Source organism: Lutjanus erythropterus, chromosome 5 (assembly GCF_056507025.1).
Source record: "Lutjanus erythropterus isolate fLutEry1 chromosome 5, fLutEry1.hap2, whole genome shotgun sequence".
Classification (NCBI taxonomy): Eukaryota; Metazoa; Chordata; class Actinopteri; order Lutjaniformes; family Lutjanidae; genus Lutjanus; species Lutjanus erythropterus.
This window is the reverse complement of record NC_139321.1, coordinates 565,001-592,151: the sequence shown is the minus strand read 5'-3', so window position 1 is coordinate 592,151 and position 27,151 is coordinate 565,001. Positions and strand designations below refer to the sequence as shown.

Here is a 27,151-nt window from a genome sequence, read left to right as displayed (position 1 = left end):
TCTTCAGTCTCATTGTCGAGATGATCAGGTCTGGAGTTTCTCTGGACAGAAAAAAGAAGAATTCTGTCACTTTGATTCTTTTTCTTACTACACAAATAAAATGAATAAGTGGATGTTGGATGTGGATTGTATGTTGTTGTTGATTGTTGCTGATGTTGGATTACATGAATTAGTGATGCATTTTTTCTTTTATTTGAGTTTTGAGACTTTCTGTTTAAACCTGCAGTAGAACTGGGAGTAACACAAACACAGTGTATACGTCTCATTTAAAACACCAGAGGGAGACGATTGTCTGTAGTTCAGTTCAGAAAGGTTTTATTATCATGAGAAACAGACTTTTACACTGCCAAAGCAAACACAACAAAAGAAATGCACATAAACAGGCTCCTGGAAGAAAATGTATATTTAAAGAATATAAAGAATGTCTGTTTGTTCCTAGTATGAATATGTGCAAAAATATTTGTGTGTGTGTGTGTCTGTGTGCGTCTGTGTCTGTCTGTCTGTGCGTGTGTGTGTGTGTGTGTGTGTGTCTGTCTGTCTGTCTGTCTGTCTGTCTGTGTCTGTCTGTCTGTGTGTGTGTGTGTGTGTGTGTGTGTGTGTGTGTGTGTGTGTGTGTGTGTGTGCGCACGCGCAGGAGAAGCAGCGGCAGCAGCAGGACCAGCAGCTGCAGAGACACCTGACCCGACCTCCCCCCCAGTACCAGGACCAGCCGGGACAACCGGCCAATCAGAACCCTTTCCCACAGCCACCGGTCAACCAGTTTACAGGTAAGACAACAGGAAGTGACATCAGTGTGACTTAAAGACACTCACAGTGTGTCTGACATGAGTCTTTCTGCTTCATGGGAACTTTATTTTGATGCTTTATACTTTTAAACATTTTCCTTTTGGAAGAAAAAGTTAAAAACATCTCAGATCACAGATTTCATGGTGTTGCATGTTTTAAAATTCAGAAAACTGTGATTGATTGATTTATGCATAAAACCATCAGATCAATAAATGAATTTTCCTGTGGAAATGGAAATAATTCATTTGAACTGACTGCTTTACAATGGATGTTTATTTCATTGTATTCTAATTATTTTAGTTGATGAAACAACAGAAAATATAAAAAAAACAACAATTTTACATTTCATCTTAATCATTTTTTTGTGTGAAACCAGTGTTTGTTTTTGTTTTTGTTCGACCACAACAGGAGCTGCTGGTCCAATAAACTTTAATTTCACAGCTTCAGAACGAGACGCTGCTGTTTGTTTTATCACATCACATCTGTTGTTGCCGTGACGATGAGGACAAACACACACACAAGCACCTGTGTGTGTGTGTGTGTGTGTGTGTGTGTGTGTGTGTGTGTGTGTGTGTGTGTGTGTGTGTGTGTGTGTGTGTGTATAAATGATACTCACCACTGATTTGACTGGTAAATAACTGATCAGTTTTCTGTTTGTCCTCGACGTCCTGACAGAAACGCAAACTTCTGCTCTGATGTCTCATTTAGAGCCGCTTCATTAAACTGACATTTATTAATAACAGTGGGATGAAATGATCAACAAGTTTCAATAATCTATCAGTGGATCAAAAATAATCACTAATCTCATTTAAAAAAGCCTAAACATGACCCTTTTGTTCATTGTTTCAGTTAAATCTGTTTGATCACGAGTCTCATTAGAGCTCAAATGATTAATGAATTAATTAATGAGGAACCAAATAGCCTGTTTGACCATTTTTATAAGACGATAATAAACAGAATATTTTGAACAAAATGAGATTATGATTTAATGAAACTGGTGAAAAGTAATTTATCAAAAGGTTTACAGATAAAACGATTCATGGAGAAAATAATCAGCAGTTTTATCATTTATGAAAATAATTGTTAAATGCACATCTGTTTCAAATAAATAAATAAATAATGACGTAATAAACAAACTTTTTGTTTTCTTCACAGCTTCCTCTCAGCCAATGGCAAACGTTGGCTCCATGGGAGGCCCCGCCCCCGGATCCCAGCGTATGTTCCCTCAGAACCAAGGTATGATGGGTATGAACATGGGACAGGGCGGCGGGCCGGCAGGCGGTGTGGCTCCACCACCGGCGGCGAGTCAGGCTGACATCAGTCTATCGTCCTGTGGGGGCGGAGGGGGCGGGGCCGGTGTGGACGTGCAGCAGGTGCTCTACAACAACATTAACCTCCACGGGAACCACGCGTCCCACCCGCAGCCGGGCCTGCAGCGCCAGCAGCCTCTGGGCCCCATGAGCACCACCTACAGACAGAACCTGCTGGCGCAGCAGCAGCAGCACCTGAAGGCGCAGCCCAACGCCGCCATGTTGAAACAGCAGCAGCTGGCTGCCGCCGCCGCCGCCCGCATGCCGGGCGCCATGCAAAACAGTATGGGGGCCAGCCTGCCCAGCTCCATGCCCGGTGCCATGCAAGGGGCCCAGAGCGCCGCCTGGCAGCAACAGCTCGCCAACCAGCCGCCCTCCAGTAACGCCAGCCTGCCGCCAAACGCCTTCAATAACCCCGCCAACAGCTTCCACATGCAGCAGCAACCGCGCATTCCCAAGATGCCGCCAGGCGGCACGCCCTTCGTTGCAAACCCCAGCGGGCGTCCAATGGGAGGCATGAACCCCGGGCAGCAGATGATGCAAACAAACATGGCGGCCGCTCAGCAGAGGGCACCGCCCAATGCTCAGAGCCTCGGCCAGCCGATGGCCAATCAGCAGCAGACTCAACAGCAACAGGCCAGTCAGAACCAGGCCGTCCTCCCCGACCTGGCGGTGTTCGGACAGCCACAGGGCAACAGCCGCCAGGGACTGCAGTGTAACCAAGGTTACCAGGTGAGCAGGACTGCCAATCAGCAGCAGCAGGTGTCGTTTGGATACAACGTGGCGTCGGGGAGTTTCGCCGGCGAGAGCGAGCTGGTCGACTCGCTGCTCAAGGGTCAGAGCACCCAGGAGTGGATGGCCGACCTGGACGAACTGCTCGCCAGCCACCCGTAGTCAGACTCACCTGTGTGCACCTGGAGCACCTGGACCTGCTGAGCTGAGAGGCTGCAGCGCCGCCGCCAATGACGTCCTGCAGCCACCATGTTTAAAACAAACAACAACACTGTTCTGATGTGTCGAAACAGATCCAGACAGGAAGTCGAGGTGTTAGCATTAGCATTAGCCACACAGCCAGCTGATGATGAGCGTCTGTCTGTCTGTCTCCATCTGTAAACTAGATGAAGGTCGATGATCTTTGTTCTGGATGAGCTGTTCTGTACTCATCTGATGTTTCTGTGTCATGTTCTTGTTTTATATAAGAGTGGAACACGTCCCACCTCAGAGTGGGACACGTCCCACCACAGCTGACAGATCAGGAGGAGGTTTGTTGTTCCTGCTGGTCAGAGATCAGTCAATCAGACGATTTTAAGCTGCAGCTTCAAAATCCAACAACTGACTCACCGGTGAGAAAAGAAACCAGTGGAGTCACTGATGAGCTGAGCCCTGATGTGACACCAGGCTTCATCTGAAAACCTGGTGACTGAACGATGAACAGCTCATTAAACATCTGGCAGAACAGAACTTTAAACCTTTTCTCATTTTACAATATTCAAATATCAAACATGAGTTTTTAGAGCCGACGTCTGTCTGCACACACGAGTTTAACTCCTCAACTTCTTCTATAGTAAAACACTATAAAGTTCTACTGCAGTTCGTCAGTGTGAAACACGTTTCACTCACAAAATACAACACTGATGTCTTATGCAGTTTAATATCACATCATGGTATATATTTCATCTTTTTTATGTCAATTGATGAGACTGTTTATCGATAGATAACCAGACAGAAACTTCTGTTTTTCAAGATTTATAGTTTTATTATCATTTTCATTCTCAAAGTTGCTAAATACAAACTCCTCAGCATATACACGATACATTATGAACAAAAACAAAACAATACATAAATGTACAGAACAGCCCTTTAAAAGGATAATGCATTAAATAAAGTGAACTTGTATCTAATGAAGAAAACCAAACAAACTACAAAATACCAACATTAAAGTGAGAAAGAAATAAAATCATTGGGAGACTTCAAACATAGTGATGCATGATATGATGATTTTTTTTTAATCAATAATCATTAATTAGTTTCTCATGGCTGATACTGATAATAAAACAGACAGTGTCACATTTTTGTATTTTAAAAAGAAGTTGTTCTAACCTGTAGAAGCTCAGATGTGTCACGAAATCTTTCATTGAAAAAAAAATCTCAAATATAAATAATCTGTCAGATCAGATCGTAAGGAAGCTGATAGGGATCAGCTGTCAGTCTGCAGCTCTGGATAAGTTTGGAAAAAAGGAAAGACTGTTTGTGTTTCCAAGCTATTGTTCCTATTTTTTCCAGCGCAGACAAACCACAATGTGAGAGAGTTTCTTATAACTGCAGCAAACACAGACATCCGCCGCCAAATTAATTTACAATAAAACTCCATGTTTTTGAATTTCATCTTTACGTCACATCACGATTCACCAAATGCAAACTAGAGATGAGAGAAGTTTCCTTACATTTACTTTTATTATCATGATGTTAAAATGTGCTAACATTTGTCAAAAAGTATTGATAATCACACAGAAAAAACTTTTATTAACTTTTATTCTGAAAACGTCTTTCTTTTGAAAACTATTTCCTCAGTCCTTGATGATGGTGATTAAACTGATAACTGATCATCTGGAACTTTATTCCAGTTTGATCACTTTACTTCCTCTTTGGGCCGAGTTGGATTTTAAAAACATTTATTTCTGTATCAAACGTCTGCGTGTATCTTCTCAAATATCTACAGAAAAGTCTGGAAAATAGAGCTGCAGCGAACCATTATTATTATTATTATTTGCTGATTAGTCTGCTGATCATTTATTGTATGAATTGATTAACTCTGTCACAGTCGTGTCAGTTGATAAATGGGTGTAAACCTGCTGAGCACACAGACGTGTGTCCGTGTTTGCATCCGTTCATCAACTCTTTTCATTATCAGTTGATCGGTTGATCATTTTCTTGATTCATTGATTAGTTGTTTGTTTGCATCAACTCAGCACTTAAAAAAATCCAGTTATTTCAGTTTCAGGTTGAATTTTCTTGAAATCATTTTTCCTCCATGAAAACGGAAATCAAACTTTTTATTTTCCAAGAGTTTCAGTTCTGTTCTGCCCGGTGTGTGTGTCTGCAGCTGAGCTCTGACCTGTGTGTGTGTGTGTGTGTGTGTGTGTGTGTGTGTGTGTGTGTGTGTGTGTGTGTGTGTGTCTCTGTGTTTGTGTGTGTGTGTGTGTGTGTGTGTGTGTCTCTGTGTTTGTGTGTGTGTGTGTGTGTGTGTGTGTGTCTCTGTGTTTGTCTCTCTGTGTGTGTGTGTGTGTGTGTGTCTCTGTGTTTGTCTCTGTGTGTGTGTGTGTGTGTGTGTGTGTGTTTGTCTCTGTGTGTGTGTGTGTGTGTGTGTGTGTTTGTCTCTGTGTGTGTGTGTGTGTGTGTCTGTGTTTGTCTCTGTGTGTGTGTGTGTGTGTGTGTGTGTGTGTTTGTCTCTCTGTGTGTGTGTGTGTGTGTGTGTGTGTGTGTGTGTGTGTGTGTGTGTGTGTGTGTGTGTTTGTCTCTCTGTGTGTGTGTGTGTGTGTGTGTGTGTGTGTGTGTGTGTGTGTGTTTGTCTCTCTCTGTCTGTGTGTGTGTGTGTCTCTCTGTGTTTATCTCTCTCTCTGTGTGTGTGTGTGTGTGTGTGTGTGTGTGTGTGTGTGTGTGTGTGTGTGTGTGTGTGTGTGTGTGTGTGTGTGTGTTTGTCTCTCTGTGTGTGTGTGTGTGTGTGTGTGTGTGTGTGTGTGTGTGTGTGTGTGTGTGTGGTGTTACACACTGCAGTGTTTATTGATGACTGGAGACTGAAGGTTGTATTAAGACTACTACTGAACCACTGCTGCCTCACAGCGCCTCCTACAGACCATCACTCACAGTTTGGACTCTGTTCCAACTCAAACTTTTTAGTTTTTCTTCTTATTTCTTCAGCAGAGCTGAAGTCAAACCTTTGAAATGAGACACACAACATTCACACTTCACCTGATCAGGTCGTTTTAAAGGACCAGACCGCTGTTTTTTTGCACATTTTACACCATGATGGATCCTGCTGCTGTTTTTAAGATTTCTGACTGATCGGCCTCAGCTTCACATCGCCGTGGTGTGACTTTAACACAAGATGTTACTGTGATGAAATTCAAAGCAGATGTGATGGTGGCTTCATTTTCATACTGTAGGGAAATATGTGGAGACGTTTGCTGCCGATAAGACGAATATTTAAATACCTGAAACCGTATGACGCATTCTGTTTAGGGAAATGATCCTCAGTCATGTAAAGTGATTTTATTTTTAGGTTCTCTGAACAAACTGACTGAATTTCTTTGAGTCAAACTGAGAATTTAACTCTGGTCACAGCAATAAAACTCATTTCAGCAGGTGAGACCAGAATCATCTGCAGAAAAACTTTATTTAAATAAACACAAAGAGCACTGATCCCTCTCAGATTAAAGAGACTGAATTATTCTCCAATAAATCAATTAATCAGAGAAATTATTTGACTGTTAGGCACAATAATCGCTCTTTGGCGCCCTCAAATTTCTACTTATGCACTTTCTTTTTGTGCAAGTTTCCCACACGTTAGAGGTGAGTATTGTAGTTTTTACTCCACTGTGTCTGACAGCTGTACTCAGGTCTCACATTTCAGTTTCTCACAGCAAATACTGAACTGACTGCTTCAGATAATTATCTGTCCTTTGTTATAATCGCTCTTGATTCATCAGACAAACCTGAGTCGTCCTTCTCAACCCAGACACTTGCTTTTCTTTAACATGCAGTTAATGATCTCTTGCAGTTCAACTCTCATTTTATTCTTTTTTAAAACATCTACTTAAAACAGAGCAGACATAAACTAAAATGTTTTTAAACTTAGTTCGACCCCTGGCTCAATGGGGCCCCGTGCCGTCTGTCAGTCGTTACTGTTGGACCCTGTTATTATGCATCAACAAGTTTCTTTGTGACAGAAGTTGCAGCAGATTGACAGTAAAATGTGCAAAAACAGTAAAATGTTCCTATAAAATGTAAAGGTGCAGACTGATCAGCACGTTTCTGTTTCAGATCTAAATGTTCTCAGCAGCTTTAAACTGAGTCACAGCTCCACTTCCTGCTTCTGCAGCAACGCAAACCCCGTCACCTGCAGCGCCGTTCGTCCGCGGCGCCGTTCGTCCGCAGCTCTGTGCCGATTCCAGTCGTTTACTGAAACTCAAAAATGAAGCACTAAACTCTTCTGGACAGTTTTCACTTCTTCTCTCCACAGTTTTTCTGACATCCTGCTGTAGATGTAACGGAAGTGCAGACCACCAACAGAGAAGTGATCAGAGTATTCAAGTTTCTTAATTCTGCCTTTCAGTCTAATTAGAAAAATGAGAAGTTCTCAGCTGGTAGTTTTTGCAGTAATGATGCTCCACCTTCAGCTTCAGCTCACACTGAAGGTCCTGATGTTCTTCACACAGAACCACGTTTGCTCATTAAAACATTTACGGCTGTAAAGCACCGTGTGTGTTCAGTCCTAGATTTGGGTTTTTGTTGTAAACACCTCTCTGCCTGTGAGTCTGAATTCAGGCAAAAATGGACCCAATAAAACCCAAAACCCAAATATTAGATCAGTGATAATCTGTTAAATCTTTCACTCTGCAGGCTTTTAATTCAGTTAATGCAGTTCATTCATTCATCATGGCGTGGAGCCTCGTAGCTTCAGGTTCACATATAAAGACAGGAAATTTGACCGTCCGTGTCTCAGACTGTGTGACCTCACTGTTTCAAATATTACTGCACAAACACACAAAACACTTCTGCAACATGTGCACAGAATATTTCTACAGAGTGACACACAACTGCAGGCTCTGAAATATTTTGTGAACATCGTTTTACAAACTCAGAATCTTTCTGACCCTGGTTTGTCTCCGTAGAGTTTTAGCTCCTAAAATGTTTCTCAAACTCAAAATTTTGCTCTGTGTTTCCTGAAACGATGTCACATAAAAAAGATGAGACATGACGAGTTAAACTGTCGACTGATCGGTCTGCAGACGACGACTTTGACCATGAAGACGGACCTGTTGTGTCCACACAGTTCTCATGATTTAAATTAGTCGGACCTTCACTTTATGTCCAGATTCATCGTTTGATTCTTCGTGTGCAGCCTGATCTGACCCGTAGCTCTGACGTGTCTGCAGCCTTTAAGACGGATCTGTGACCCGGTGGTTCTGTTTTAAGGTGGATCTGTGACCCGGTGGTTCTGTTTTAAGGCGGATCTGTGACCCGGTGGTTCTGTTTTAAGGCGGATCTGTGACCCGGTGGTTCTGTTTTAAGGCGGATCTGTGACCCGGTGGTTCTGTCTACTCTACTGTTTTTGACTTCTTCAGAGAAACGGATGCAGCGTTTGTGTTTGCAGACATGTGGTGTATTTTATTTGTAATGTTATTTTTCTCTAAACGGTCGCTTGGTTGCTGGTTTTTAATGTTTTTCATCCAACTCTCTGCCGATCGATCAATCGATTGATCAGTGGATGGATTGATTTCCTGCAGAATCTTTCAGCTTCCAGCGTGGCTCAGCCTCCCGGGGTTTTCTGGGTTTCTCTGTTGTGAACGGGCTCTGTGTAAATGTCTATAAATATATTTTTTGTATGTAAGCCTTTCCTAACGATCTGGAGAAGATAGATGTTATTTTTATATATTGCAGCGGATTTTTTGTAAGTATTTTATACTTTTGATATGGTTCTCTGTAAAACAAGAGTATTATGTAAATATAGTTCTTTAGAAACGAGACGGTTGTTTGTGTTTTTTGTGTGTGTTTGTGAAAGAACCTCTGACATCATGAAAACATTTCTGTCAAATCAAACATTAAAGTGACGAGAAAAGACCAGAGAAGCATTTTGACACGTCAGACTGAGAACATTTCATCAGCAGGTTATTGTTCAGGCCGCAGATCTGAGCTTTGCTTCTTTCTTAGTAAATTCTGATTGATTGATTGATTGATTGATTGATTGATTGATTGATTGATTGATTGATTGATTGATTGATTCTTATAAATTTCCATTTATTTTTGTGTCGTGCACAAAAAGTGTCCAACCCTTGTGGGTTTAAAAGACACTAAACACAGCTGCAGAGTCTGTCTTTATAATTATATTTTCCTCCTCGTCTCCCAAACTTGACAAATAAAATCTGCTACAGAAAAAGTTCAGATCTCAACTCATCGAGTCAAAAGGAATCACGTTTGTGAAAAGGACATCACTAAGTCTTCAGAAGCAGGACAGAAAAACCAAAAAAAGAGCTACAGTCAACAAACAGAGTCTGTCCTCCTCTGGAGGGACATTAAACCTGCACGTCTCTGACGTTCCTGAATGATGTTCTGTTCTTTAAGTTAAACTTGACAGAAGGTTCTACATCACCTCACAGTTTTCTCTCTTCATGAGGAACATTTTTACTTCTGATCTCCTGAGTTTTACAAACTAATCTGTTATGGAAAATAAAATCTTTTTAGTGAGTCTCTGATCCGATCTTCGCCCGCCTGGTCCAGAGTCAGAGCGTCTCGTGTCTCTGTCTCGTGTCTTCAGAGGGACAGAACTGAGTGAAACGTCTCTGTAGGTTAAAACTTGATCAGACTCACAACAGAACCAGTGTCACGTCAGTCATCTCCAACAAACTTTACTTTTACTTTGGACCACTCTTAGGCAGTAATTTATTACTTTACCCAGTAATATGTAGTGTAAGGGATTACAATTTCCACAACAGTCATTTTCTGAGTTACGAATCCAAGTAACTGAGTCACTGAGTTACTTTGTGACCTCTGGAGGCTCTTATGATGACGTGTACGTGCAGCAAAAACCAAACAAAGGATGGCGGGAGAGAGAGAGGAATACTTTGAGAGAAGAAAGTAATGTGATTACATCGAGTTTATTTGACTACTTTGTTTCCGACGTCTGCACAGATAAGAGATACAGAATCTGTGGGTGTGAACGGTTCACTGGATCAGCAGAGAAACTCTGCAAAAACAAGGCTGCTAACAAAGTACAAAAGTAATATGTAACTAATTCTTTTGATACCAAACGTGAGTTAAGTAATGTGATAACTTTTTTAAGGAGTAGTCAGTAAAAAGTGACTTGCCCAACACTATTTAGGACTAATATGGAAAACATCATGAGAAGAACTTCATGATTTAAATATTCATCAAACAAAATGTTTTAAATAATATATTTTATCATCTTTGTTTGTTTTTTTTTAATGAATACATTTATTCAACACAAACTGGAGATTTTAATAAATTAAGTTGTTTTTAAGATTCAGTTTGGCGTCTTTGATTTCAAAACATTCATGAAAGTTAAAATGGAGAAAAGAAAACAGTTTTTTTCAGGAACATCAGATCCAAACCCTGCAGAAGCAGTTTTCACTTTTAAAGCTCTTCTTTGTTTTTGAAGTTGATTAAATTAAATAATAATTAAATAATCCTCTGATGTTCGGTGAAAACTGTAAAATCTGATCTGATCCAGACTGAAAACGTTCCGTCACCTTTAAGAACAAATGTGGCTCAAAGAACAGGATGTTATCAATGTCTGATCAATGACTCGATCCGTTTTGATCTTAAAACAGCTGCAGAGACGAGTGAAATCTGGATCATTGTGATCCGGATTAAAGGTTCTGAAGTACTGATCCCAGAACAGGAAGTGTTTGTCGTTCACTCACTTTCATTATTATTATTATTATTATTATTATTATCATTATTGTTATTATTATTATTGTTGTTGTTGTTGTTGTTGTTGTTGTTGTTGTTGTTGTTGTTATCATTATTATTATTAGTTTTATTTTATTATGATTATTTTGGAGGATTTGTGACTCGTTCAACTCTTCAGTGGTCAGAAATGGTTCAGATAATAAATGGCGTCCCTTCACTGCAGGTGTTTATGTAATGTTATTTAGTGTTTATGAGTGTTCATGTTTGGCTCTGTGTGTTTTGGCTCCGCCCCCTGCAGGTGTGTCATCCCTCTGTCCCTCAGTGTTACCTGTCTGTGTTTCCTGACACGGTGTCACTGTTCAGGTGTGTTTTCTCGTCTCGCCTGTTCGCTCTGACTCGTCCTCGTCGCTGCAGAGATGATGGAGGAGACGGTCCTCGTCGCCGCCGTGACCGTGCTGGGCGTCCTGGAGCAAGGTGAGAAGAGCAAGGCATGCTGGGAGATATGAGAGGAGGCCAACTGATTTGATGAAAAATTTGTGATGTGATGTTTGTATTTGTGAAAACATATTTTCTGATGCTCAGAAACAAAATTTAAATGAAAGATTATCTTGTATTTATAGATTTTTGTTTTCAAGCTTTACTCTTAATTTGTATATTTTATCTTGTAAACTTCAGGTGCGCCGTCAGTTTCTCTCCGCTCTCGTGTTTCATTATCAGCTCTGAGCTCTTTTTATGAATCAGCTTTGCATTTTACTCCAAACACAGAGTGAACTTTGATCAGCTGCTGCACGACTGAAGGTTTGATGTTTGAATCAGAGAAGTGTGAAAAACATCAAACTGCTTTAATATCCAGATCTTTAACAGTTCGATTTAATGTTTGATTCTTTAATATCCAGATCTTTAACAGTTCGATTTAATGTTTGATTCTTTAATCAGAGATGTGAGATTTGGAGTCTGCAGCTCTGAGACAAAGAGTCTGAGGCTGGAAAAGCAAAAACATCATGAACATATATGAGTTTGTTGACGTGTAATGAAGTTTTGTATCTGTAGAATTATTTTGAACAGGTGTTCTGCACACAGGAATACAAGTTTTAATCTAATCAAATTCTGTACAAACAAACTCTTAAACACCTGTGCAGATTATACCTGTGTGCAAACAATATCTCTACATTCACAAACTTTGATCTGTGCAGGACTTGTTTTTCACACAACAAGTGATACACAACTGCAGGCTGTGAAATGATTTGTGAACATCGTTTTACAAACTCAGAATCTTTCTGACCCTGATTTGTCTCTTTAGCTCGTCTCCAGCGTCTCCCTGTGACTTTATGATTCCTGCAGGTCCACTGTAAAGACCGAAGAACTGAGGACGTTCAAAATGTCTCAGACTGCAGGACATTTTTTTTTTTAGCTCAACCCAAATTCTTAATGCGCTTTTTTTCTTTTGAGTTTTAGAAAAAAATTAAAAAGGAACCAAATAATGAGATCAGTTCAGTTTCACAGCTGAAGTTTTTTATTTCTAAAACTCAAAGATTCAAATTTATCTGAAGAAGAAAAGTCAAAGATCTCAACTAAAGATTATAGATGTGTGTGTGTGTGTGTGTGTGTGTGTGTGTGTGTGTGTGTGTGTGTGTGTGTGTGTGTGTTTCTCTCTCTCTCTCTCTCTCTCTCTCTCTCTCTCTCTCTCTCTGTGTGTGTGTGTGCGTGCAGCATATTTCTCTCTTCAGGTGATCTACGCTCGGAGGAAATATTCCGTGTCTCCTCCTGCCTCCACTGGACCTCCAGAGTTTGAGAGAGTCTTCAGAGCTCAGTCAGTGTCTCGCCTGCAGTAATCAAATCTAATCAAATCTAATCAAATCAAATCAAATCAAATCAAATCAAATCAAATAATGATTGAAAAATAAAAACATTTGTCATCACCCTCAGAGGTCATGACAAATAAATGAAATGTTTTTAAGTTTCAGTTTTTATTTTCAAGTTTGAAATTACCATAAAATATTGTTAAATTTTCAATGTAATCAGAACTTATTTAAATGACATTTATTGATTTTTCTGAGCTACAGATGTTATAGTGAATTTAATCTTACATCACATCATCAGTAATCAATCAATCAATCAGTCTGAATGGTAAAAGTGATGTCGTGTGTCGTGGAAAGAAAGACGAGGAAATCTGAAATGTTCTTTGTGAAAAAGAAGAAATGAATTATAGATATCAATGTAAATATTAAAAGTTAAAGCAGCGACACCTGAATGCATCACGATGACCTAATGATGTCATCACTGTCATCCTGAGGTCACTTGAGGTCACAAACAGTTTTTTGACTTTATAGTATCGACATGTTTACTGAAGAAAAGGATCAAAATACTTTAAGCACCAATGGAAACAAGATATTTTCAACGTTTTGTCTCTAAACAGGACGACTTTGGACAGAAGACATTTACAGTCGTGTCAGAATCTTCCTCTTTAAGCTTCATATTTATTTTATCATCTTCATCACTTCTCCTCCTGTGTTCAGAGTCAACTGTTCAGAGTATTTCCCCATCTTCATCACCGTCCTGTGGACGTCTGGAGTCTTCTTCAGTCAAGGTGACGAGACACAGGACACCTGAATCAGTTGGTGTGAATATTTTCTTCACACACTAAATGTTTTAAATGTTTGTGTTTCAGGTCTGTCTTCAGTCTGTGGTCTCCTCTATTTATACGGACGCTTCCTTTACTTCCGCGGATACTCACAGTCAGCACAAGGACGGTAGGACACGTCACGCCTGTCTACCTGTCTGTCCGTCCACCTGTCCGTCTGTCCGTCTGTCTGTCTGTCCACCTGTCTGTCTGTCCACCTGTCCGTCTGTTCATCTGTCTGTCTGTCCACCTGTCAGTCCGCCTGTCCATCTGTCTACCTGTCCGTCCACCTGTCTGTCTGTCTGTCCGTCCACCTGTCCATCTGTCCACCTGTCTGTCCACCTGTCCGTCCACCTGTCCATCTGTTCATCTGTCTGTCTGTCCACCTGTCAGTCCGCCTGTCCACCTGTCTGTCCATCTGTCCACCTGTCTGTCTGTCCGTCCGTCCGCCTGTCTGTCTGTCCGTCAGTCTATCTGTCCACCTGTCCACCTGTCCATCTGTCTACCTGTCTGTCCGTCCACCTGGCCGTCTGTCCACCTGTTCATCTGTCCACCTGTCTGTCCACCTGTCCATCTGTCCATCAGTCTGTCTGTCCACCTGTCTGTCTGTCCGTCAGTCTATCTGTCTACCTGTCTGTCCGTCCACCTGTCCGTCCACCTGTCCGTCTGTCCACCTGTCTGTCCGTCTGTCTGTCTGTCTGTCTGTCTGTCTGTCTGTCCGTCAGTCCGCTTGTCCACCTGTCCATCTGTCTGTCAGTCCACGTGTCTGTCTGTGATTGACTGTAAATGTACTTCTGGTTGGAGACAGAGGATCAAGTCTTTTGTGTCTGTAGATTGTAATCTGAGTAGATTCAGGTGAATCGGTGCAGTTTGTGTTTTTCAGTCTGCAGGTAGAAATCAGGTGGCAGAAAGTGACTGAGATGTAAAATTGCAGAGTCACTGTCAGATCACCTGTTGAATGACTCAGGAGCTGTTGATGTCACAATGATCAGATGTCCCGTGTCTCTGGAGTCAGACTGGTTAGAAACTGGTTCTGACTGGATTATAAGGCTTTAGAGAAGATTAAAAGTCTGTGCTGCTCTTTATGTCCTCGTCCTAAACATTTATAAAAACTTTCCTTCCTGAAACACGAGGACTTTGTTCTCTTTTTAAATATGTTTTTGTTTCATATTGTTGGTAAATGACGGTGGTGTGATCAGTGAGCAGGTGTGCGTCACCTGCTGGTTGATGATCCCTGACATGATGTCCTGTAGGTCCTACACCGAGGACAGGTGTCTCATACGAGCTCACTTTAAAAACCCTGAACTATCCCTTTAAAAGGTCAGAGCACTTCCTCCCTCCAAATGAAAACAGAACTGATCAGCTGATTTTATTTTCTCTGTTTCTCTGCAGTCTGGCTCCTCTGTATTTCAGCGCTAAGGTTCTTTGGGTTCTCGTCGGGTTCTCGTGCCTCGGTGTGTTCCTCACGTTCTGCAGAGTTTACCTGAACGTGGACCTGCTGCGGGAGCTCGGCTCTGCCCTGAACCTCGTCTGAAGGAGTCACAGAGGAAACGACGGTGCTGATGAATCTCAGGGGTCAAAGGTCGTCAGGAGGAAATCAGACTTCATTAGTGAAAATAAAATATTCACAAATATCTTATTTGTGTGGTTTTACCATGAATCTCATCGATCTTCCTCTGTTATATTTATTATTTATTTATTAATTGTTGTGTTTTATTTTAGTTTTTACATTTTGAAGACACTTTTTCTGTGTTTTTAAAGTACGAGACATTAAATCTGTGGTCAGCGGTTTGTTTTTGACGTCACTGGACAAAAGTTCCATAATAACCTGATAATAATAGATGATGTGTTCGGGTGCTCTGAGAGAAAACGAGACTTCTGCTCCTCCTCTTGGCTGTTTTCAGGCTTCAGAAAGTCTCGTCTGTGACGGGACACTTTGGCCAATCACAGGTCGGTGAGACACCTGATGTCTCATTCATAAAACCTGAGAAACAAAACCACGGACTGTACCTTTAAACTGACATGTAATTTTCTTAATGAACGCTCAGATTAAATTCTCCTGTTTGGACGCTCCCCTGCTGTTTGAGGTGTTTAATATTTGTGACGTCTTTTTAAAGGGACAGTTCACGAACACGTCTGTCCTCCTGGTCTGTAGTTGTTTATTTGTCCGTGTGTCCGTCTTATTTAGAGGAAACGGCTCGTGATTTTTGTAAAAAGATGCTGGTTTTGTATTTTGTGGTACTTTAAGTGTCGTCTGGTCTCATCATGTTGGACAGAAGTGAGACGTCTCTGCAGCTGATATTCAAACCTTCTTCATGATGACGATGATGATGAAGATGAAGATGAACCTGTTGCTGCGGGTCTGACTCTTCACACAGTTTCCCTCCTGATTGGACGACGTGTGATCATGTGACGGTGACATGATGACGCTCCGACAGGCAGCATGAAAATGATATTTGTACCTGTAACCTTTTAATCACCAACATTTGGTTCAGTAACTGTCATTTAATTACAAATTGTACTTTTGTTTAGTAATTTAATTACATGTAACTGAGACTTTGATGAACTGAAATCATGAAGTTTGTCGTCACCATGGTTACATAACAGAAAAGAGTTTGTTTGTTTGTTTGTTTGTTTGTTGTAATCCTTCAGCTCACAGGAAACATTTTTCTGATCGACTCAGACGAAAGAATTATCTTATAAAGTTTACAGGAGAGTTTAAAGACACATGAAACCTCTGAAGTGAGAAACAACATTAATGCCAAAAGTTTTTATTTAATTCATAAATTAATAATTTCCCAGAGTGTGATGTTCGATTATTACAGGAATGTGTTTTATTTAATCTCATATTCTGTGTTTAGAGTCTAACAAAGTGCTTTACAATAAAAAAAAATTACCTGCATTAAGTACTTCACATAAAAAAAGAGAATAATAAATTAAAAAGAAAATAAAACATAAACATGGATAAAAACCTGATGATACAAATAAAAACAAGGTAATAAAATAAACACAGAACACTGGAAAGTCATTTCAGTTAATATTAAATAAATACAGACATAAATAATATAGCTATAAAATAAATCAACATTTATACATATTTATTTCTTAAAAGGGAATTTATTTCATAATGACACATTTATTTATTTCCCTGCTCTTTTTATTTCTAAAAAATAAAACCCGTGGAGAAAACAACAACAATAATAATTAAAGTTAAACTCAATGTGGATTAATTATTGTGCATTAATTTCTGAACTCTGTCCTTTTTAAATAAACCAATAAATGAAATCAGTTTTGACCAGCAGGTGGCAGCATTTCTGATAACAGCAGCTGAAGAAGATGAAGAATCATTTACGCTTTAATTATAATGACGTCATATTAATCCCCTCTGTTTAATATTTAATGTGTTTAATTCATATTATATTTATATATATTTATAATTAAATATCAGTTGAGTGTTTCTCCTCATCTTTTACAGCAGATCAATCAAAAAAAAAACAGAATATTACAAAGACAAATATTCTGATTATTAATTTTTTGTGACTTTCTGTGATTCTGTAAAACGACTTAAAAAATATATATATATTTAATTATCTTCTGACGAATCAAATCTGCAAATATCAGAAAATAATTAAAGAACAATCAGTTGAAATCTGTTCAGTTTTATTATGTTAGAAACATGTTGGTGTGTTTGAGGGCGGAGTCTCAACCTGCACACACACACACACACACACACACACACACAGGTGTGTACTGTATGCTCACATGTAAATACACACACCCTTCACACTGTTACCACACAAAGACACAGTTAAACCCTTTACACACAGAAACAGACACACACAGACGGGTCAGTCGATGTGTGGAATGTGTGTGTGTGTGTGTGTGTGTGTGTGTGTGTGTGTGTATTTTTAGCATCTCGTATCTCTGACCAGCAGCTGTTGTTGTTTTCAGCATCACAATAATTTTCCATCCAACAGCAGCTGCATGACCTCATGACATCATGACATCACACTGATACACACTGATACACACTGATACACACTGATACACACACTGATACACACACACACACACAGACACACACACACTCTGAGAGTGACATCAGCTGTTAAACATGTGATGATGTCACAGGTTTTATGGGATGATTCAGATGAACGATGTTGAAGAGCAACAGAGACACACCTGACAGTTTACCTGCAGGTCGACAGGCTGGGGAAGAACTCAAGTAGTAATGAAACAGTGAAGAAGTAATCTATTACAAGTAAAAGTATTTTATTTTGTATTAGTAATGGGAATTTGGAACTAACTAAACCTCTGGTGCAGTAAAAGTGAAACCTATGAAGTAACATAACACTAAAATATTCTGTTAAAGTACAATTATCTCTGAACTGTACTTGAGTAAATGTACTTAGTTACATTCCACCACTAAATCAAAGGTCCATTACGTCACAAATTGTGGATTTTGGAGTTAAATCCAAAGGGGGTGGGGCTTAGTGACTGGTTAGAAACTTTGTGTAATAATTTACCACTTCGTTATGTTTATTATTTGTTTTGTTTCACTTGTTGGTGATTTTTTCAGTTGTTTTTTTGTTTTTGTAAAGCAAATGTAAATTATTCTGTTTTACTTTATTTATTCATTTATTCCTATTTGACACTAATGATAACATTTATTTTAATTTGTTTTCCTGTTTAAGATGCAATTAATTCAACAAATTATTTTATTTTTATTTACTCTGTTTATCTAATTCATTTTTACAACTTTTAAAACAGTATTTTCATTTGTAATTCTATTTAGGTGTTTGTTTTTAATCTTTAAATAGTCAGTGTTACGCTGATCAGTTCAACAGGCCATATATTTTAAAAAAAAAGTTTTATCTCATCTTTTGAATTTTTTCAATTCTTAAAAAAAAAAATCTGTGAATAGCCTAAGAAACACCTGTTAATTCAATTTCCATATATAAAATAAAAATAGAAAATAAATATATATGAAATAAAATAATACATTGAAATAAATAAACAAAAGTAACAAAATAAATTAAAACAATAAACAAGCAAATAGGACCATGGAACACTCATCAGCTATTTTTACATATAAAAAATTAAAAAATAGACAATTTAAATAGATTAAATTAAATCAGTATATTTATTACACAAACAAACAAGCAAACAAATAACTAAATAACTATTTTTTTGTTTTTAATAAATATGGGAGTAACGAGCTCAAAAAGTGTTCCTGAAGGCAGCGCAGATAAGCCCCGCCCCCTGTGCTCGGCGGCCTGAGTGGTGCGTTCAGGGACTTTTTCACGGAGTGTTTGAAAGTTGTCAACAGAAGGAAGAAGTGAAGAAGAAGAAGTGAAGAAGAGGAAGAAGAGCGGCTCGTTTGGACGGACAGCAGAGCTCGGAGGAGGAGGAGGATGGGCTGCAGCCACAGCAAGGTGAGAAACACCGACACAAACACCGACACACACCGACACAAACACCGACACACAGCGGCACAGTGTCCAGAGAAGTTCACTTTGTTCCCGGCGGTTAATCAGCGGGCGGTCGGTGCTGCTGCTGCTTCACGGACACAAAACGTGCCGGGAATAAGATAATGGAGCTCCGTGTGCCCGAACACAGATCGATAATTTAACTTTTATTGATAAGTAATGTTTCATTAACTGATTGGTGGCCTGAACAAAGAAACTTTGATTAAAAAAAACCGCGAACTTTAAAGTTTTTCTGCTGTTTAATGAAGAACAAACATCTGTTTTTAATCTGCAGCATCGTGTTTGAACCTCAGAGCTGTTTGTTCCCACCGTGCTGCTGCTACACGTCATTATAAAGCTTTATAACGCTTCATTCCGCCATATAATGTTCTTTATATGGTTTCCACTGCCTCTAAAATAATCCTACTCTGAAATGTGTGTGTGTTTTTATGAGGTTTTGGCGATTTTGTGGCTATTTAATCTCTTAAAATATGGATGTAATGGTCTAATTTAAGTCTAATGATGAGTTAGTGTCGTGTGTGAAGGTCTGCAGTGATTTTTAAAATGACCTGACTGCATCACATGGTGTCATAATCCTGAAAGTCCTTTAATATGTCAGCATATGAAGCTTACAGCTCTGTGATAACTTTAATGTAGAATTATTGCTTATTATTCTTTCATTTCTAAAGATATAAACTCAGTAATAATCTATATTTCACGGTCTGCATGTGTGACTCAGTGTGGAGTTTATATGTGAGGTGAAATCAGTGTAATGTTCTGTGTGTTTGCACAGAACATAAATAGAATAATGTATAAAATCTGATGTGTGTATCTGTGGTCTGTGGTGTTTAATGTCAGTAGTCGTGGACCTCAGAGGCTTCATGTTTGACAGCTGTTGTCTTCCTCCAGTTATTGATAGAAAATGACGGAGCAGCCGAGGCTCCATGTGGCTCACTGGTTTCCACCCTGGGGGCCTCTGGGCGCCCCTGGAGGCCTCTGGGGGCCCCTGGGGGCTTCCTGGTGTCAGATTAGAGTTTGATATTGTTTGATCAAGTTTGAATTTCATTTCAGATCCTTTTTCTGAACCCACATTATGACAACAAACAGAGAGAAGTGGATCTCCACATTTAAGTGGCTGAAAAGCATAAAAATGACTTAATTCGTTGATTAGTTTGATAGTTGTAATACTTGTTGTTGTTGTTGTTGTTGTTGTTGTTGTCATACACTTGTTGATGTTCTAACTTGAGTCTGAAATAACAGCTACAGTCCTCTGACTTTGACACCTGGTTTTGAGGGTTGAAGCTGATTGATTATTGATCAGTTTTCTGTGACGTTCTGTATGTTGATGTGATCATTTCATCACATCTCTGCTGAACTACAGAAACACACAAAAGGTTCAGTAATTGATGCATCATATACTGATATATAAATGCAAAATCAATCAATGATGCAGATCTATCGATAACCTGTTGTTTTAGTTGTGCGGTCCAGATCAATTATCAGTCCTAACGTTCCTGCTGCAGCGTTGACATGAACCCGTCTGATCCTCCTGTTATAAACAGATCAGTTTTAGAAGCTGTTGCATAACCTGTAAATCTTTGATTAGCTCAGAATAGAAGAGATTTAGAGGCTCAGAGTGAGACGTGCTGCTGCAGGAGATCAATAACTACACACACACACACACACACACACACACACACACACACACACACACACTCTGATGGTCTGAACAGATTTAAGATTTAAAACAGACTGACCTGCTGGGGGTTTTCTTCCTAACTTCTTTTCTGCTGTTTTTGACACATCAGATTTTTTTTTTTTTTACGTTGGACTGTTTTTGTTTTACTGCCAGTGTGACCGAACAGAAACCAGAATCCAGGACAGACCGGTGCAGAGACTGGGACGGTTCTCGTTCAGACTGTGTCTTGTCTCTGACAGCAAACTGCTGCACCGCGTCAGTCTGTTGGTTTACGTCTGCTTAGATCCCACAAGACCTCATGAGACTCTGATCCTCATATAATCAGGTCTGACTGTAACCTGGAGCACTTTTAGAGAAATATAAATATGATTCAATAGTCTGCGTTTTATTGTGAACGTCAACTTTTAATTTTACAAGAAAAGTTGCTAAAACATTTCTGAATGCTGTCAGTTAAAGTTCTCAGACTGAAAGTTGAAGTCAGTGCATCTCTGCATGTAGAACAAATACCAGACACGCTGTTAAAGTCAGACTGTAGCAGCGGTGAACTTATGCATGCAGACACACACACCGACGGGCTCAGACTCACCAGAACCACCTTGGTTTGTCTGTTTACTGGATCTCTGCTGACTGACACCATGTCAGCGTCACATCGGCCCGGAGCCTCAGACCACAGAAGAGCTGCAAAGATAAAACGTTTATTTCTTCTTTTGTTTTAGTGTTTTTTAGTGTTTATTCCATTGAATTTGGTGTTAGCATGTTGCTAATGTGGCTCCTCCCACAGGCTGGCTGATGTTGGACTGATGTGGGACTGATGTTGAACTGATGTTGGACTGATGTGGGACTGATGTGGGACTGATGTTGGACTGATGTTGGACTGATGTTGGACTGATGTGGGACTGATGTGGGACTGATGTTGGACTGATGTTGGACTGATGTTGGACTGATGTGGGACTGATGTGGGACTGATGTGGGACTGATGTTGGACTGATGTTGGACTGATGTGGGACTGTTGAGGGACAGTTAAGACAAACTGTGAAGGTTCAGCCTCATTTTAAGTGGATTAAAGTCGAGCACTGAGCTAATCCCTCTCTGTCTTTTTTTTTTTTAATTTATCAATCAATGGATTTCTTGTAGATTCAGTATAATTTCAGTCAGCTGAGATTATTTATTTTAGATTAGTTTATCAGGTATATTTATTATATTTCCCACCAGATGTTTTGGCCGTTTATGTTTTATTCTGGTAAAAAAACCACGTCCATCACCAGCGGCTAACATAAACCCTGAACATGAGAAGTTCAGACTGAAACTAAATGAACATACAGACGATCATTTTGAGGTCACCGGTTAGTTTCATCTCTGATCTGACAGGCTTCTGTAGTTCAGGTCAGTTCCAGCAGGTGCATGCTGGGAAAATACAAAACAACAAGATACAAACTGTTCAGTGTTTCAATGAAAATTCACGGTGAAAAAGAAACGGAGCCGATAAGAGCAGCTGCTGTCTGAGGTCGTAAACGTGGAGTTTGGACGTTAATTGAACAAATCGGCCAAATCTGCATTTCCTGTCCAACACGTCTGTTTCACACGTGTTGTTTCAGCGTTTACAGCAAACAAACGGAGCGTCGACACGTTTCACAGTCTGTCAGCTGTTTTTATTCACTGAGCAGATTTAAAGATTCAACACTTTTATAAAAACATGAAGAAAACTTCAGTTATTCTTCTGTGTGAACAACAGTCTGCGGCATCCGGCTCTACGAACTGCGGCTGCCTCGATCTCGTGAGGTCATCGTTGCCCACGTGTGCATGACGTCAGAGCAATTCGGACACAAATCTAACCGGCACGCATCGTGCGGCGATCACCGCTGGTCGATTCTGTGCAGGCCTGGCTCATCTCGAACGCACCTACTGTCACATGTGAGGAATTCTGGGTAATGAAGTCTTCTGGAATTTGCCCGTTTCTAATCTATTAGTTTGAACTATTTTGATGATAAATTCATTGATTAAGTCTTTTTTTTAATATCAAAATCAAAGTTTTCTGTTTTCAGCGTCTCCACTGTGATAAAAAACTGAATATCTTTTAGTTTGTCAGAGAAAATAAAGAGATTTTTTACTATTTCCTGGCAATTTAGAGGCTGAAGTAAAACAATTAATTCATTATTTATGATAATCTAGTATAATTTTATATGCATTTCATTTTTTCAGTCACAACTTTTAATCTACAAGCTGGAAAATCTTCTCTCAGACCTTAAAATAAAGTAAAGATACCAAAAACATATTTATCACAATATTAAAAACATAGAAAAATTACAGCTTAGAAAATGTCTGTTACTGAATAATAAATCTCGTGTGTGCAGTGTTTTTTTTTTTTTGTCTGTGTAAAATGTGTTTTTCTATTTAACCAGGGATGGTAATGATTAATAATAAACTGATTAACCGCTGTGAGGAATTGTGTTCTAGATAATTAAACAAATCTAGTATCAAGTATAAAAATGGCAGTTATTGTGCCTCATTTAACATTTTGTCTGGCAGAACAACACGATATACTTAAAATGAAAAAAAAAAGAATAGGGAAAAATAGAATAAACATGAAAATGAATTAGAATTAGAAAAAAAACCCAAAAACTTAATTATTAATGATCAATTGATTGTTGGCATTTTTAACTGTCAGTTAAGGAACAAAATATAAAAACCTTTAAAGCATCTCTGTTTCCTTCTTTAATAAAATATTGACCTAAACATGTAAAAACTGAATTATATTTGTCAGTGGATGATTGAATTATGTTAAAAACAAATAATAAAATAAAATAAGAAACTTTTTCTTTACTGCAGTATCATGATATTAAATATAATGTTCCTTCCAGGTAAACACTTCTTTGTTGCAGCTTTTAATAAAAACCTTGAAGTGTAAAACCGTCTGTGGATCCTGCAGAGACACTTTGTCTCTCTGTGTTCTTGAACGTTCTGACAGAACCTCGTGTAGCTGCAGATCTTTTCTCACCTCGGAGCTTCACACAGTTTCTCAGCCTGCAGCTGCTCTCGTCCTCTCAGAGGTTACGGTTTTCCACCGACGCCCCCGCAGACCCGAACCTGAACTCAGTCTGTGTCTGAGCCGTGTGAAGTGTTCCGCTCTGAGCAGACAGCTTGTTTAGAACACGAGAACCTCGCAGAACCACGCAGGCTGAGGAACGTGTTGTGAAAACACGAGCTGGATGGACTTAAAGTTTAAAAGTCCAGATAATTGAGTGGAGTTCTGCAGTCTGACCTTCAGTGTTTGCAGTAAAACAGTATGAGGCTGCGTTCACATCCGTCAGTCACAGAACAAGAACTTCAAACTTTATCAGCAAATCAGGAGGAAGTGGAAATTACAAACTGTTGAACAGTTGTGTCGTCAAAACGGAGTCCAAGAGTCTGCGACACGTTTTGACTTTTCGTGGATCTTTTAACCAAGAACCGCAACAAACATGTTATTTTCAGTGTCAGTTAAGTTTAAACTTGAACACGTGAGAAAACAGTTTTCCAGAACAGAGTTTGTTACCAAACGCTCCTCATAGTGCGGACGTGTTCCCCTCATGACGTCGGTGTGACCACCTGGTGTCATGTGACCGAGGCTCCGTACAGCTGATGTAATGAAGTTTAATGTGATTATTATTTATTGTTTTTATCCCACAGTACCTGAAGTGTTCCTGCAGCTTCATGTGACTCGGATGTTTTCTGATCACATCTGCAGCTTGAGTCCTTCATGTGACCATTTTTATTTTTTACTGTCAGAATGTATTTGTGTTACCACGGCAACGAGAAAACATCACGTTGTTGTTCTGAATCAGCTGTTGTGATGCAGTTTGCATCAATGAGACAATTCAGAGACTCTAACAGAAGTACTCGAGTACTGTCAGTAAAATGTAATCAAAGGATCAAAAGTAAAAGTAATATTAGATGTTTAGTCCAGTGGTTCCCAACCTAGGGGTCGGGGCTCTCTAAAGGTTCAGCAGATGAATCTGGAGGGTCGTCAGACGGTTAATGGGAGAGAAAAGAAGAAAAAATGTACGTATTGTATTTTTATTCTTGGACTTTTCTCAGATTTTTTCTTTTTTTAATGAAATATTGGAGAGTTTTAGCTATCAGGGCTTTAAACAGATATTTAGATAATAGATAAAATGTTAGAAGGGACTTTAAGGAATCACTCTTTTATTTAAATATATTTTAATTTTGAAAGTGTCTTGACTGAACAGTAGTTGAGTAAATGTACTTAGTTACTTTACACCACTGCTTGTATGCAACAAAAAACAAACCAAACACCAGTGTTGTTTTTATGGAGGGGACCTTTGGACCGTACCACAAGAGTCACCTCAGGACCCCCCGCAGGGCCCCGACCCGCCTGTTGAAAACCACTTCCTCCTCTGAGCTGCCGCGGTTTGTAAACTGTTCTCATCTGTTCTCTGATTGGATGGTTTTATTGTGCAGCTGTTGAATCGTGAACTTTAGCCCAAATCTCAACAGACGTCACATCAGATCACCTCCAGATCAGAACCTCCTCTGATAACTTATCAATGTATTGATTATTGCTGATCAACACAGTGACATTGATCAGTAAAATAACTCGATCACTGCAGGAACTTTATGACCTTTGACCTGAACTCTGAAGAACCTGTAAGGCTTCGGTTCTCGTGTTTCTGCTGTGTTTGCGGAACCAAAATGTTCTAGATTGAACTCCTTAAAGGAACAGTTCACAGTTTTTCAGCTCTGTCTCTGGAGGGAGCTCGTGTTAACAGGAACCAGCTGAGGTGGTTCTCCAGGCTGGACCCAGAACCTGCCGGAGAGATTCTGTATCTCATCTAGTTGACAAGAGGGGAACCTCCACCCGTCTCTCAGACTCAGTTAAGAGTCGGGTATCATTTGGGTCTTGTCCAGTACCGGATGTGTTCTGATTCGGTCCAGCAGGTACCAGGACTGGTGCCAAGTTTGCACCAGATTTTGGTCCTTAACCGTGGTGAAGGGAGGAGCTCTGCCAGGCGAGCGTCTGACGCACGTCCCTGCTGTGACCGGTCTGAACTGGTCTGAACTGGTCTTCACCTCTGCAACACGTCTGTAACTTGTTCAGCCTCCAACGCTTGAAACAAAGTTAGCCAGCTAGCTAAGCTGAGGATGCTAAGCTAAGAAAACAGTAGTCTAAAAAACAACAAGACGCTGACAGGAAAAGAAAGATGGCTGCCAGTCACCTGCACAGTCAGACACGCTGGTCTGAAATCTTCTCACTGAATCCTGCACATATTGATTTATTTACAAACAGTTAATTAAAGGTAATAATCACGTTGAATCTGGTGCGATAATGTCCATAAAGTATCCGTCAGTGTCTCACAGTCCAGAGTTTCGTCTTTAAATGTCTTGTTTTGTCTAAAACAAAAGAGATTCAGTTTAATGTGACAATAAACCAAGAAAAGCAGGAAACCTCCTCAGCTCTGCCTGAGTTCACTTTCGTTGTAATATTTGTTCTGAAAGTCATATTTTGATGTTTTCCTCCGGACCCTCGGCTTCCTGTCTGTTTCTAATCGAATCGGCTCGTCTCAGAGCTCCTTTACACTCTTTAATGGAGTTAAACTCGGCTCATAATTCTTCAAAGGAGGCATGAATGAAGTTAAACTTCAGTGGTTCTGCTCGTGTTTGGAACGACATCACAGCGTTTATGATTCAGCTTCACCTCGTGAGCGTGGACGCCGCCACATGAAGACGTGTTTGTCCCACAGCGAGCGGTTAATGACTCAACTCTGTGAGGAATCAGAGCCGCCGGTGCCGATCAGACGGCAGTTAAACCAGCGTTTCCCTTTTTTAAAAACGACAAACCATGAAGACCTGATTCACATCAAGCCTCATCAGTTAACAAAATCATCTTCAGAAAGTCTTTTATTAAAAATATAAAATAAAATCTCCTGTGACCCACCTGAGGGTCCTGAGCCAGTGTTTGGAAACGACTACATTGACGTCTGCAGGTAAAACGTGAGACATTTGACACGTCGGAGGGAAATAAAGAGCTGCTCTTCATCTGTGTGAGAGTTTAAACTTGTTCAGGAGATTCTGCACCACTTTAAATCTCAAAGCCCAGAACGCTTTGAGACGAGCCGCTGGGAATATTTAAACACCCCAGAAACATTTTGTCACGTAGCTGAGACACAGAGAGAGAGAGTGTCTGTCTCTGTGTGACAAAACTCCTCAAAGTAAGACAGTGATGCGTTTGTGGTCCCCTGGACATTTGGCCGTTCTTAAAATCAAAATAGAATAATAATGAGGTCGAGTTTTGAGGTCAAAGTAACAAGAGTCCTCACTGGTTTGGAAAAAGTGTGTGTTCATGTCGGTGTGTTTGATCCCTTCACAGTTCAGATGTTGTTACGTGAAGAAGCAGCGTTTTCTTCCACTTTCTTCAGTTGTTTTGTGGTTTTTCAGAGCAGGAAAACAGTCATTTCTGCTGCACACGAACATGTTTGTCACATCAGTTTGAAAACAGCTGCAGTGACTTTCTGAATCCACAACATTCAAGAATCTCGGCGTGACTCTTACAGAACGTTTCATGTCTGATGTGATGAAAAGTTGAAAAAACTCAAAATTTCAAGAAACTTTCTGCAACAGATTT

The 27,151-nt window shown here is 39.9% G+C and overlaps 3 protein-coding genes across 5 annotated transcripts in view; all 3 read left to right on the top strand.

The window, feature by feature from the left end:
• The window catches only part of maml1 (mastermind-like transcriptional coactivator 1), a 29,508-nt gene extending 25,857 nt beyond the window's left edge, over positions 1–3,651 (top strand). For all 3 annotated transcript variants that reach the window (XM_084718517.1, XM_084718515.1, XM_084718516.1), the window contains 2 exons: positions 635–767; positions 1,942–3,651. In XM_084718517.1, coding sequence (XP_084574643.1) covers positions 635–767; positions 1,942–2,990 — 1,182 coding nt within the window. In that variant the 3' untranslated portion in view covers positions 2,991–3,651. The remainder of the gene's footprint in view (positions 1–634; positions 768–1,941) is intronic.
• Positions 3,652–10,899: 7,248 nt separating this feature from the next.
• On the top strand, positions 10,900–14,985 carry ltc4s (leukotriene C4 synthase). The gene is made up of 5 exons (XM_084718320.1): positions 10,900–11,219; positions 12,456–12,555; positions 13,262–13,332; positions 13,414–13,495; positions 14,758–14,985. Exons 1-5 carry the CDS (start codon positions 11,162–11,164, stop codon positions 14,897–14,899), a joined length of 453 nt encoding a protein of 150 aa, XP_084574446.1. The 5' UTR covers positions 10,900–11,161; the 3' UTR covers positions 14,900–14,985.
• Positions 14,986–18,633: 3,648 nt separating this feature from the next.
• Positions 18,634–27,151, top strand: part of ccdc69 (coiled-coil domain containing 69) — a 23,801-nt gene continuing 15,283 nt past the window's right edge. The window contains exon 1 of the mRNA XM_084718319.1: positions 18,634–18,800. Coding sequence (XP_084574445.1) covers positions 18,780–18,800 — 21 coding nt within the window. The 5' untranslated portion in view covers positions 18,634–18,779. The remainder of the gene's footprint in view (positions 18,801–27,151) is intronic.